The sequence below is a fragment of the Cygnus olor genome, chromosome 18 (genome assembly GCF_009769625.2).
Source record: "Cygnus olor isolate bCygOlo1 chromosome 18, bCygOlo1.pri.v2, whole genome shotgun sequence".
In the NCBI taxonomy this organism is placed as follows: Eukaryota; Metazoa; Chordata; class Aves; order Anseriformes; family Anatidae; genus Cygnus; species Cygnus olor.
The window spans coordinates 2,368,514-2,381,220 of NC_049186.1; the positions used below are offsets into that span (position 1 = coordinate 2,368,514).

Below are 12,707 nucleotides of genomic sequence, written 5' to 3' on the forward strand. Positions count from 1 at the left end.
GGAGCTGCTGCGGGGCCCCGAGGCCCTGACCCGCCCCCCCCCCGTACCCGTACCCGTACCCGTACCCGTACCTGTGCCGGGCTCTCCCCGCCGCGCTGCCGCCGCTCCCTCTCCCGGATCCTCTCGGCGAGCTCCTGCGCCAGGCGGCAGGCGGCGGCGTGCTGCGACAGCCTGGGGACGGGGACGGGGACGGGGACGGGGACAGCGCGTCAGGCTCGGCCCGGCCCGGCCCGGCCCGGTCCCCCCCGCCCCGCGCCCCCCCCCCACTCCCCCCCCGGCTCTCACCAGGGCTCCGCGGCCATCGCGGCCACCCGGAAGCGCTGCGCCGGCCCCGGCCGTCACGTGACGACGGAGCGCGACGAGGCCCAAACGCCGCCGGCGCCAAGCGCCCGCCTGCAGCGCTGCGGGGCGGGGGGCGGGGCGTGGGGCACGCGTGCGCAGTTCGTGGGGCACGGGGCAGAGGGCAAAGGGGTAGAGCGCGGGGGTACCGAGCCGCAGAGGTGCGCGGGGCACGGTGCGGAGGTGCAGGGCGCGGACTTCAAAGGTGCCCAGCGCACAGCTGCAGGCGGAGTTGCACAGGTACAGTGCAGAGTTGCACACGTACACCATGCGCAGTGCGCGGTGCACAGGTGCATGGCTCTTAGTGCAAAGGAGTACAGCGCACAGGTGCAGAGGCACAGAGGTGCACACTGCACAATGCAAAATGCAGAGCTGCACGGCGCAGAAGTGCAGGGTGCAGAGGTGCACAGTGCACAGCGCAGAGGTGCAGGGCGCAGACTTCAAAGGTGCACAGCGCACAGCTGCAGGCAGAGTTGCACAGGTACAGTGCAGAGTTGCACATGTGCACCGTGAACGGTGCGTAGTGCACATTACACAGTGCACAGGTGCGCGGTTCATGGTGCACAGTGCACAGGTGCATGGTGCTTGGAGCACAGTGCGTGGTGCACAGGTGTGCAGTCCAGAGTGCAAAGGAGGAGAGTGCAGAGGTACGGAGCTGCAGAGGTGTGCAGTACATTGGAGCAGTGGTGCACAGTACATGGTGCAGAGCTTCAGGTGCAGAGTTCAAATGTGTACGGTGCAGAGCTGCAGGTTGCATAGTGCACACTGCAGAGTTGCACGGTGCAGGGTGCAGAGGTGCACAGTGCAGTGGTGTGGGGCACACGGTGCATAGTGCACGGTGCACAGTGCGGGGTGCAGAGGCACAGGGAGCAGAGGCGGGGTACACAGTGCATGGTACACGGTGCACAGTGCACAGCACAAAGCTAAACAGTGCAGATGTGCATGGTGCACAGGTGTGGGGTGCAGCGGTGCAGGGTGTGTAGGTACTGGGTGTGCAGCACGAGGTGTCAGGGGGCAGAGGTGCACAGCTCAGTGGTGCTGGCTGTGTGCTCCATGGCGCAGGGTACAGGGGCGCAGAGGACGCAGCGCAGGGGTGCGGATGTGCACGGGGACGTGGTGCACTGCACACAGCACGGAGCTGCAGGACACACAGCCGTGGCTGTCCCCAGCTCTGCCCCGGCCCTCGGGCTGACAGGACAGTGCACGCACACCCATCAGGCTGCCCAGTCCTCCTGTCCCCTCGTCCCAGCCATCTCCTCCACCCGTAGCTGGGGTCCCCTCGGAAACCTTCGCAATTCCCTGGGTGCTACGAGGGCATTCGATGCTTTCCCTAAGGCCCGGGGGTCACTGCTCTCCCCCCTTCCCCAAGACAGGTTCTGCTCGCTCGGTGCCGCAGTGTTTGTGCCAAAAACATCGGCAGGAAGGTTTATTTGTATAACGTAATCGCTTCCTTCTAATTGCTTCTTGGTTTCATGACGCCAGCCCTCCTGATGTGCAGGAAGTGCTGCCTCCAGTTGGCAGTGCTGAGGAACACGGAAATCCTTCACGTTTCCAGTTTTGCATGTATAGGGCCACCTGTAAGCTCTCAGACCCGGCCTTGCCCCAGCTGCAGCTCCGCAGAGCACCGCTGCTCTCTGACTGCGCCCCACGCAGTACGGGGCAGCCTGGATGCTGTTGGGGCACCTGGATGTGGCTGCTGCCATCACGTTATCACGGTCTGGATTAAAATGCGCTGAAGCCACGGGGCATGCTGTGCTTTGGGGTTTGGAAGCACGGGATGGGGAACGGCTGGGACGGAGTCAGAGGGCAGAGGAAGGGTGGGGACAGCCCTGGCGTCCCCCAGGCCGTGGGGACCCCAAGCCTTGGGACTGGGCAATGGCAACAAGAGGGCAGTGACACTGGGTCAGGAGCTTGTCCCTGCCCTTTGCTTCCTCCCCTTGTTCCAGGAGGCAGAGCTATGGACAAGAAGAAGCTGTCGTTAAATTCTACTCCGAAGAGAAACAAGCTGCAGGGCCCCACATTTTGGCTGGCCGGCTGGAGCCAAAAGGTGCCATAATCACCTCAAGAAGCCCCATTTGGTCTTCCGCAAAAGCCCAAAGTGCATCAGAGGACACAAAAAGAACCAGGTCAGCTAACGGGGCCGCTGCTCGGAGTTCATGGTGTGCCCGGCCCCGGTAACAGCGATGTGACCGAGCCGAGTGCCGGCACCTTCGCTGCCACAGCCCGGCGGGCCTCGAGGACGGGCTCCCTCGGGACCTGCAGGCTGAGAAAGGAGCCAAGTGCAAAGAGTTGTTAATGTGTTTGTAAGGGTTTTTTGCAGCAGCTTGGAAGTGGCTGTAGCAGGAGAAGGAGGCGCCCAGGAGCTGTGGCGCTGCTCGGTGTTGGCACCGCCAATATTTGGGCTGTGGGGGGCTCCCCGGTGCCCCACGGTGAGGCCACGTGGGGTTTGGTCTCCCCTTCGCTGCCATCGCTGATGACAGTCTCTGCAGGTACAAGCAGGAGCGCGGGTGCCCTAAAAGCGGTGGCAAGGCAGTGGCAGTGATGATTTATGGCCCTCGTAGCACAGGGCTGTCACTGCACCTGCCTTGGTATGGCACGATAATGTGTCACCTTTATGGACCACTGCAGCCCTGCTCTGGGCACCCTGAGGTCCCCGGGCACCCGAATCCTCTGGGGCTGGGCTGTGCAGGCAGCTTGCATGAAACATTTATGGCCTCCAGCTGCGCAGCTCGGCTGAAGTCGGCACGGCCTCTACATATTTTATTTTTTCTCCATTAAAAGCAAAGGAAATGGCAGATCCACGTCGCACGGTGCCTGATTCGCTCCCATCTCCTGTCTCCACACAGTCACGGGTACTGTGGGGCGCTTAAATCTGACCCGGAGGCAGCGGGAGGCGTCTGCTGCTCCAGGAAAAGCACACGGGGAGAGCGCGGCCAGCAAGGGCCTGGGCGAAGCAGCAGCACCAGGTTGGGAAGCAGCAGCACCAGGTTTCAACGCAGCCCGCTGTCTGTCCGTCCCACCACCACCAGCCCGGCACCCCTGGGTTCCCGCAGCCCCTCGCCCAGCTTTGTCAGGCTAAGCCATGCCGCTCAGGCCGTGTTTTGGTACATCGTGGCAGAGATCCTGCATCCGCAGAGGCGACGCTCTGCAGGGGCAGCGCTCCTGCTCCGCTGCAGGAGCCCTGGCGAGCACTCGGGGAAATGCTGTGGGTGTGAAGCAGGGGGAAGGATGCAAGGCAGGGACCAGCAGCAGCTTTTAGCACGAGAGAAAAAACATACAATTTCTTAAGGAAAATATAGTGTCTTATTTGCCTTAAAAAGTCCCCACTTTTAAGTGTAGCCCGAACTGTGGGTTCGCTGATGGTCGCAAGGTCCCTGCATGCTCCTCTCCTTTCAGCTGCTGCAGCTTTTCCTTGAGCTCAGCTCTTTGCCCACAAATGTTTGTAACCCTGCAAAACATTTTGAGGCAAAGTCAATCGATAGCAACAGCTTCAAACGGGACAGACTGGGAATGCTGAAGTACAGAAATGTGCCTGGAATGACCACGTTTGGGGCTCCACTGAGCGGGGGGGATCCGTCTGAACGCCCTCTGCCACCGCTGGGGAATGCTGAAGCCTTGTGCCAGGTGCCCGGTGCTGGAAGTGCTGGTGCAGCCCAGCCCTGATTCACTCCAAAGAAAGCGGGGTGCTTTTCTGCAGAAAGCCATGTTTCTCCACCGCCAGCTCCCGTTTGCATCGCCGGCCTTGCTTTGTCCCCAAACCCCGAGGTTTCTCCTACGGGTGCTCCCCGAGCTCTGCACGCCGGTGCTGCCCGGCCCCCCCGGCACCTGGCAGAAGGGCGTCATTTTGTCCTCGTGGCCCCAGCCTCTTGCTCGTCACCTGGTTCCTGGCACTCGCTGCTCACATGCCTCCACTTCTGACCCCCCTGAGACCCGTGCAATCCAGCGGGAAGCGGCTGCAGCCCCACTCGCCGTGTTTATGCTTCCTCCCGTCAAGGACGGGCGATTGCACGTCCCTCCCTCGCCCCCTCAGCACCCTCCCCGCCTGGGAGTGAATGTGAAGATAAAGGTTATCGTTGGGGAAAAATAAACGCCGGGTTTAACGGCCGTGTTGCTGTTTTGATGGCTATCTCATCCCCTCCCCGAATCGGGCACGAAGGGGCGAGCGGGCACGGAGCCGCTCCTCCCCGCGTGCTGTTTACACCAAACACGCGCCCCGCACACAAAGGGCGCATTAAAAGCCAGGGCAGCGGCCGCAGCCGGCAGCGGGGCCGCCCCGGAGCAGGTGGATGCTGCAGGTGGGCCTCAGCCTGCCCCGTGCCCCCGGGGGGGCGGCCGGGGGCTTCCCCGCACAGCCGGAGCAGGGGGACGGGGACGGCGATGGCACCGGCACCACACAAGGTGGGTGAGTGCTGGGGGATGGAGCCCGTCCAGGGCACCCAGAGCAATGGCGCTGGGGCAGACACACATGCCCGGCCCCACTGACACCCCCGGGGTGTCACCCCCGTGCCAGGCTGGGGACATGTCCTGGGCTGGGCGCCTGCAGCCGGGTGGGCTCCGGGTGGCACATTTTGGGGTGCTGGTGGTACCCAGGGCCGCTCTCCTGCTGTAAGTACGGGGGGGTCTGGGAATCGTGGCAGTACCTAGAGGTAAAAATAACCCTGCTTCAACCCGGCTGTTCATTTGAGCCTGGGTTTTAGGGCCGTAAGTGTGATGGAGCTGGGTGTGTGGCCCCCAGCCCGTTGGTCTGCCTTAATTCCAGCCCGACTGCTGAAAGAGGGGAGCCTGCCGGAGCTGGCCCGGAGCCGGAGCCGAGCTGAGCCAGCACAGCACGAGGAGAGCCAGGCCCAGCCTGGGAGCCATCCCTTGCCATGTCACCGCGCTGCCACCTCTGCGTGGCACGTGTGGCTGGGGCCCTGCTGTCCCCGCGTGTCCCCTTGGGTCCAAAGCAGAGACCTGGCTCTACGCAAATCCTCAGGTGGGGAGCTGAGACTCCCCATCCAGCCCCGCTTAACCCAGCACACCCGACATCGTGCACTAGGAATTAGTGTGTGTGTCATCGACTTCATGCTGCCAGTTAATAACCGCTCTGCGCAAATCCCCCAGATGGAAACATACAGGCGTCGGGGCTGAGCTCCGCGGGAACCCCGAGGAAAATGCCTCTGGTTTCTCCCTAGGAGGAGCTCAAACTCCGCTCTTCCGAGCTCACAGCCCTCCGCGTGCACCAATTCCCACCTCCAAGAGGCTGCTCAGACCTTCTCCAGCCCTCGCCCCTGGTTGCCTGGCTGGGGTCTCGTCGGGTGCGTGGGGACGTGGGGCGCAGGGGCTGTGTTGCCGGCTGTCCCTGCCCCTCTGGCTGAACCTTCTCCTCGCACATTGCTGCAGCTCAGGCACCTGAGCAGCCGCGGGCAGTTTTTCCTGCTCCATCCATGCTCAAAGTGCCTGGTCCTGGACATCACCTCCCACCCCCAGCTCTGCCCTCGGGAGGGGACATGGTGCCAATGGTCCCTCCTGGCCCCAGCGCCGCTCGGGTCCCTGCCGCCCGTTGGGTCCCCCCGAGCTGCCGACCAGCGCCGGGCTCTCAGCGATGCCCCAGGGCTGGCTCTGGGCTGACGGTGGTGTAACACTGCTGTCCTGTGGTTGTGCCCATGGGACAGGGACAGGGACAGGGACAGGGACAGGGACAGGGACAGGAACAGTCCCTGCGGCCCACTGCTCCCCAGTGAAACCAGTCACACCTGGGGAGGGGAGGCAGGGGCTGTGCGAGGGGCACAGAGCCCCATCCTGCTCTGGGTTCCCCAAAGGGACCAGCTGATGCCACCGGACCTGTGCGAGGGCAAAGCCAGCTGCTCAGCCGGGCTCAGCCTCCTGAAAGCCTTCCCTTTGCAGGGGGGAGAGCAGCTGCTGAAATACCAGAAGGTGATGTAGGATTTCAGTGCAGCGTCAGGCAGGGTGAAACGCTGTCACCGGGGTGGTGAAGCGTGTTGGATAAAAGGTCTTTGTCCCACAGCGATGCTTGGCTCGTCTCCAGTCACCGTCGTGATCACGTCGGAGGCTGACAGCTGGGACATCGACACCTCCTCCTCCTGTCTGGGCTGCGGACAGTTTGTGGACTGGGACAGGATGCCAGAGCCGGAGCAACAGGCCGATATCCCCAGGGACATCCTCACCCAGCCCCCCAAGGAGCTGAAGAGGCTGGTGAGAGAGGGCTGCCTGGCAGTGAGCCGCGCTCTGAGAGCTCAGGTCTACCACCGGCTGTGCCAGCAGGTTGCCTGCCGCCTCGTCACGCCCGACGCTGCCGTCTACAGGGACGTGGCGAGCCGGCTCTTTGGGAAGCACAGCGTGAGCTCCCACCCTCTGCCCGACTTCCTGGAGGGGTGCTCCACGCCCACGTACTGCCTCAGCCTGGACGGGGTCACCGCCGTGAAGAAGATCCTCATCTGCATCGGCAACCTTTTCCCCGACATCACCTACAGCCCCACCCTGCCCTCGCTGGTGGCTCTGCTGCTGCACTACAGCGAGGACGAAGCTCAGTGCTTCGAGAACATCTCTCGCCTCATCGCCAGCAACGCCCCCCACACCAGCTACATTGACCAGTCCTTCCTGGCCCACCGGGCCTCCTGCATGACTTTTGGGGATCTGGCCAACAAGCACTGCCCGGCAGCTCACAAACTGATAGCCAGCTCCTCCGAGAACGTCTTTGAGGTCTACTCCGAATGGTTGTCGTGGCTCTTCCACGACCTCCCCTTCGACTACGCCATCCGAGTGTTCGACGTCTACCTGCTGGAGGGGCAGAAGGTCCTCTACCGCATCGCCCTGGCCCTGCTGAAGCAGTACAGGCTCTCAGTGGCCTCCGCTGAGCTGGAGGGGGCCGACATCAAGGCGGACCTGCAGGCTTTCGTGCAGAACATTGCCAAGCACACGACTGTCGACAAACTCCTGGAGAGAGCGTTTGGCATCCGGCTGTTCTCCCGCAAGGAAATCTGGCTCCTCCAGATGGCCAACAGGAAGGCGCTGATGGAGCGGGGCATAACCATGGTGCAGAGCAGGTAAGAAGCCTGTCAGCTTGCCAGCGTGGGCAGATGGTGTTCTGGGGCAAAGCAGACAAACCCCGAGGTACAGCGGAGATAGAGCACGGGGGGAGCTCCAGGCATCTCCCTTGGCTTTGGCCGTGCCGGGTGCCCCAGGACCCTAGCAGCATGCGGGCACCTGGCTCAGCACCCACGGGCATCCCCCCTCGCAGGCAGTCCTTCCACCTGGCCGTGGACATGCAGACCTTCAGCTCCAGCACGGTAACGGCTCAGGAGATGCGCATCATCTGGTCCTGGATCCCCGAGCGCTTCTCCCTCTCCCCCCCGCTGCTGCTCTTCTCCACCTCAGAAGACGGGTGCAGCCTGCAGAGGTGAGCGCGATCTGCCTGGTGGCTTGGGTCGGGTCAGATGGGACGGGCATAAAATCGGGTAAAGGCTGCTGGTGTAGAAAGGGGCACCTGCAACGTCTGTGGGACACGTCTGGGGTCTCTTGGGGACACTGCTGGGCTTGTTTCAACACCCTGGGTGCAGCCTGGGCAGCACTGGCTGCGGAGAAGGAGACTTCTCTTAGCAGCACATCACACTGCAAGGCCACAGCAGGGATCAGGGTCGGGGCAGACTGTACTCAGGTAGCCCCCGCGATGGGGAACACATCAAACCCCCAGACCCAAGCCAGGAGAACCCAAGTGCCACGGGCAATGCCCAAACCTGCTGCAAGCAGGGGGACCACTGAGGGCCATCTGTGCCCCCCAGTTCTCCAGGGGGTTAATGGTGGGGCCGCAATATTACTGCCTGTCAGCACCACGAGCACGCCCCTGAGTCCGTGAGGGGCGAGCGGGGTCCCACAGCTCCGTGCCCAGCGCCTGCACCACCAGCCGGGCTGCCCGAGCCACGTGGTCACGGCTGCGTGCTCCCGGTCTGACCGTGCCAACCCAGCCTCCTTGTGCGCCCCCCAGGTTTTACTCCTGCTGCGAGGGTTACGAACCCACGGTGCTGCTCATAAAGACAACGGAGGGGGAGGTAAGTATCTCCCGAGCAAGGAGCGGGGCCGTGCCGGGGTGACACGGGGAAGGAGGGCGGTTGTCTCCCTGCCCACCAGCGCTGGCTCCATCACGGCGTCTGCGGGGCACCGGCACCAAGAGCTGCCCTAGACACTGGCTAAAGGGGGCATGTGGGGGTAAAGAGGAGTCCGTGAGATGGAGAGGCCATGAGAGAGACGTTTTTATTGGAAATGTAGGCTAAATCATGAAGCCTTCGCTAGGCAGACTTTCCTGAAGTCAGCAGACGCTCTGCCTGAGCAGGGACTTGCTTCCAGTGTGCTAAATGCCAGGAGCTCTTCTTGATTGCAAGAGCAGCAGCACGAGGGAAATGGAAGTGAAATAAGGACAGCTCTTACGGTATCTGAAAGTCATGAAATAGCTACAGAAATACCTGAGCCAGGCCTCTCCCCCGGGACTCTGAGAGTGGCTCATAAACCCATACTTTATCCCTGCACTCTTCATCAAGCAGCAGAGGCAAGTTCTGCAAATTGCCCAGGCATCCCGAGGATTTATTGGCCACCGAGCCCTGACCTCCCACGCCAGGCACTTGAGCGCAGTGAGGAGATAAACACTGCGGTCCCTGGGGCCTGCTGTGGGCAGGGAAAGGTGACTTATTCAACCTCGTTTCCTACGTTTTAGCTCGTTTTCTTCCTGACGTAGTACCAAGGAGAGGCAGAGTCCTTGCTGAGCAGAACACCCCAGCAATGGCCTCGATGGAGGCTGCTGCCGGGGGTCCTGGGGCTTGCCCTGGCCCTGCTCCCCGTGACAGCTGCCTGTGCTCTCTCCCAAAGGTGTGCGGGGCATTTCTCTCCTCCGACTGGAGCGAAAGGAAGAAGAATGGGGCAACATCGGGCTTTTTTGGGACAGGGGAGTGCTTCGTGTTCACTGTAAGTCACATTTTATTTATGGGTTTATGCTTCTGGGCTTGTCTGTCTTTGCTTTTTTCTTTATTTGTCTAACTCGAGGCATGGTGGCACCGAGCTGCTTCCTTTGCACAGTCCCACCACCGCCTCTGAGCTCTGGCAGGAGGTAGCAGCACAGAGATTGCTGTGCTGGGCTAGAAAAAATGGAGAACTGACTTCAGGAGCATCCTAAAGGGATGACAGCAGGGCAATCTGCGCTGTCCCTCCTCTGCCCCAGGTCTGGACCTGGCACACAGCATGTGGTCCCTGGCCAGGCAGCAATGGAGAGATACCCCCAGGGACAGGGCTCACCGGGTCTCTCCTCCTTTCCAGGTGTGCCCTGAGATGGAGAGGTACGAGTGGGTGTTCATCAAGAAGCCGGAGCTGGCCAAAGCCGTGCCACGCTCACGCCAGCGGTCGCCTTCGCCCGGTCCCATGTCCCTGCTCAGCTCCTCCCCGGACGGTCGTGGCACCAGCTCCAACCACCTCGCCGTGCCCACGCCGCAGCGCAAAGGCCGTCTGTCCCCGTTCCTGGCCATCAGGCATTTCCTCCTGCCTTCCAAAACAGCCTCCATGTTCATGTCCGGCTCTCGGGAAGGGATCATTATCGGTAATTACCTAATGGCAGGCACCCCACCCAGCATGCTGCTGCTTTGGCTGAAAAGAGCTCTCCCCCAGGTTAAAATCTGAGCTGCCCATGCAGGCAAAGACCTCCTGTCTTAGGTGAGAAGTCAGGGAAGATGAAGTCAGCTCTGACTCCTCCAAGTTAGCAAGAGAGTACAAGGCTGCACAAGGAAAAGGATGCTCCTTCTGGGAGCTGCAGAGCGGGTCCCAGCCGAGCGGGAGCCCCATATCCCAAACCTCCCAGCCAGGTTTGTGCCCTTGGGGCTGCCATGCCCATCCTGGCCCTTTCCTCTGCTTCATGCAGGACTGAGAGGAGATGCAGGTGCGGAACAGCTTGAGGAAGGGACCCACCAGCTGTCCATGAGAGCTCTGCGGCAGTGCTGCAGAAAACAGAGCTGGGAGCTGGGCACGATCTGAGACCTGGCCAGTGTCTCTGCTCAGGCAGCGAGGGGTGAGCGCGGGTCCCAACCCTCTGGCATGCTTTTGCAGGTGGAGGCGGAGGCCAAGCTCTGTCCCTCGACGCCGACCTGCTCTGGGGGCACACGGAGCACTGCGAGACCTTTGACAACCCTCCGCTCTGCCAGGAGAACTTCAGGGTGCAGTTCTTGGAGGTGTGGGGCTTCCAAAACACCTAGGTCCTGTGGGGCCAGCCCCTCACCACGCCTCCTGCCAAGAATGGGACCCCCACGGCACCAGCTGCGGCCCAGCCTGGCTGCTACAGTCTCCGCCGGCAGCATCTGCTGGCCGTCCACACTGTCACCAGCCGTGGTGGCGTGGAGAGGGCCGTGGGGTGCCACGAACGGGACTGCAGGGATGCACGAGGTCCCCTGCTGCAGCTCAGCCCCAGCCTGCTCCACCAGCTCTGTTCCTGCTCAGGACGCTGGAGGGGAAGGGAGCCAGCTCGCTGCTTGCTGCACTCCCCTGGCCTCTCTGTGGTTTGGGGCTCTGCAGCAAAGCTGCGATACCACAGCACAGGCAGCCTGTGGGAATCCTGAGTCTAGACAAAATCCAGCACCAAGGTGCAAAGTTCACCAGGACACTCCACACCCTGCTTCTCACCCCAAGCCCAGCCCTCAAGACGTGTGCAGGATTTTTGTAGCACCAGAGGTCCCCAGGTTTCACCTGGGACTGGGCACCAATCAGCATCCAACATGGTGCAAAAGACTTTGTGGCTGAAATTGCTGATCGGAGATTAGCAAAGTGCTGCCTGGTGCTTACACGTCTGCAGCTCACCACAAGCCCCCCAGCAGTGCACCTGCCTTGTCATTTTTCTATTACACTGAAGGCCCATATTAGCAGCAAAGAGTTGATGTAAGATTGCGAGCGGTTAATATAAGCTTTAATTAGCATGCCCTGATTAAATGGGTCCAGATAACACACGTGCCATTTTGAAATATGGAATGTGAACATGTAGGTGTTGGTAGGTAGGTCGGTGCAAGGAGGGTTGTGAACTGTCGAGAGGTCACTGTGGCTGCAGGATGAGAGCACATCTCCCGTGTCCAAACACTTCCCATTTGTGGTTTTATCTTTCATGGATAACATTTCCTGAGCTATTCAGGGCAGGAGTTGTTGCTGCCATGGTGCTGGCGGGTCCAGCGATGCCAGGAGGATGTGGGGAGGAGCGGGCAGTGGCAGCAAGCTCCCACCGTGGTCAGTTACACAGCAGACTTAGGAATTGCTTGTAGCCTTCATTACGTATCCTGGTAAGATAAAGAGGTGAGGTGCAGGTCCCTGCTGCCCCGCACCTGCCTTTGCTCACAGAGCTCAAATGAAAGCACACAGCAGAGTTGCTCTCTCCCTTGATTTAAAGAGCTCTGCTAATTGTTCCTCAGTATTTCTTGCTTTCTGTGATCATGTACCAGACTGCTTTCTGTCCAGCACAAAGTTCCCCTTGGGAGTCCCTCTTTCTTTCCACAAAGCAGTTTCCCTTCTCCACCCAGAGATGCACAGGACACACAAGATGCCTGGAAATGCAAAGCCCTTCCTTTGCAATCCAGTCTGGCCCCTCAGCAGCCGCTGGCTCAGGCTTCACCATCTTGCCTTGTAAAGGGCAAGAAGGTCCTGGCTAACGTATTAAAATACCAGCGACTGGGATCGTTCTGTGCGGGCCGTGGGGGCCTTTGATGTGGTGGAAAAGCCTGCGAGTCCCTTTGACGCGGTACGCGCCGTATACCTGAGCTGCCTGCTGCTCCGAGCTGTAAATCACGATGAATGTCAGTGTGCTTATTACATTCACCGCCTGTAATCTGATGAGTGTCTTTGCCGTTTTTTAAAATGACGCTATAGTACTTTCCTCTCTACACTTTATTCCATTACCGTATAAAGTTCAAAACTCTTAGAGAATTAAAAAAAAAAAAAAAAAAGAAAGAAAGAAAGAACATGCAGAGAGAGCAGAGGGACCTGGAAGCTCAGGGGACTTGTAATGGGATATAAAGAGGTCTTTCATCTGTGTTGTGCTGTCACTTGACTGCAGTAAGGTCAGCAGAGACCAAACTGCTGCTCTCTGATGGCTCTTTGGTGGCCCAAGAGAAACAAGGAGACAGACAAGCGGCACCACAAAGGACAACCGGTGCAGCGGCATGGCTTCGCTTTGGCCCGCAGCCTCAACAGGGCGGCCCCGGCCCGCAGGCAGCGGGATCCAGCTCCTCGCCTCGCCGGGCCCTGTCCTGCTGCCTGGGTCTGTGGCAGTTCCCGGGAAGCCGGCAGATTCCTGCAGGGACCTGGGGCCCTGCCGGGTCCCCCAGCGCCACATGCCCAAGCGCAGAGCTCCAGAA

At 60.8% G+C, this 12,707-nt stretch overlaps 2 protein-coding genes and 1 long non-coding RNA gene across 6 annotated transcripts in view; 2 read left to right on the forward strand and 1 right to left on the reverse strand.

Annotated features, from left to right (window-relative positions):
• The window catches only part of STX8 (syntaxin 8), a 98,449-nt gene extending 98,032 nt beyond the window's left edge, over window positions 1-417 (reverse strand). For 3 of the 4 annotated variants that reach the window (XM_040577757.1, XM_040577758.1, XM_040577755.1), the window contains exons 1-2: window positions 286-411; window positions 72-171 (exon numbers count right to left, since the gene is read on the reverse strand). In XM_040577757.1, the coding sequence (XP_040433691.1) occupies window positions 72-171; window positions 286-302 (117 nt within the window). In that variant the 5' untranslated portion in view covers window positions 303-411. Of the gene's footprint in view, window positions 1-71; window positions 172-285 lie in introns of all 4 variants that reach the window. The other variant, XM_040577756.1, reaches the window with a different exon arrangement.
• Window positions 418-614: 197 nt separating this feature from the next.
• LOC121056962 lies at window positions 615-2,331 on the forward strand. The gene is made up of 2 exons (XR_005813580.1): window positions 615-1,053; window positions 1,090-2,331. It is a non-coding gene; the product is annotated as an uncharacterized LOC121056962 (long non-coding RNA).
• A 2,286-nt stretch (window positions 2,332-4,617) lies between these two features.
• LOC121056965 (TBC1 domain family member 24-like) lies at window positions 4,618-12,183 on the forward strand. Its single transcript, XM_040530538.1, has 7 exons — window positions 4,618-4,737; window positions 6,347-7,385; window positions 7,580-7,738; window positions 8,324-8,387; window positions 9,199-9,294; window positions 9,643-9,919; window positions 10,423-12,183. Exons 1-7 carry the CDS (start codon window positions 4,626-4,628, stop codon window positions 10,566-10,568), a joined length of 1,893 nt encoding a protein of 630 aa, XP_040386472.1. The 5' UTR covers window positions 4,618-4,625; the 3' UTR covers window positions 10,569-12,183.
• The last annotated feature ends 524 nt before the right edge of the window (window positions 12,184-12,707 follow it).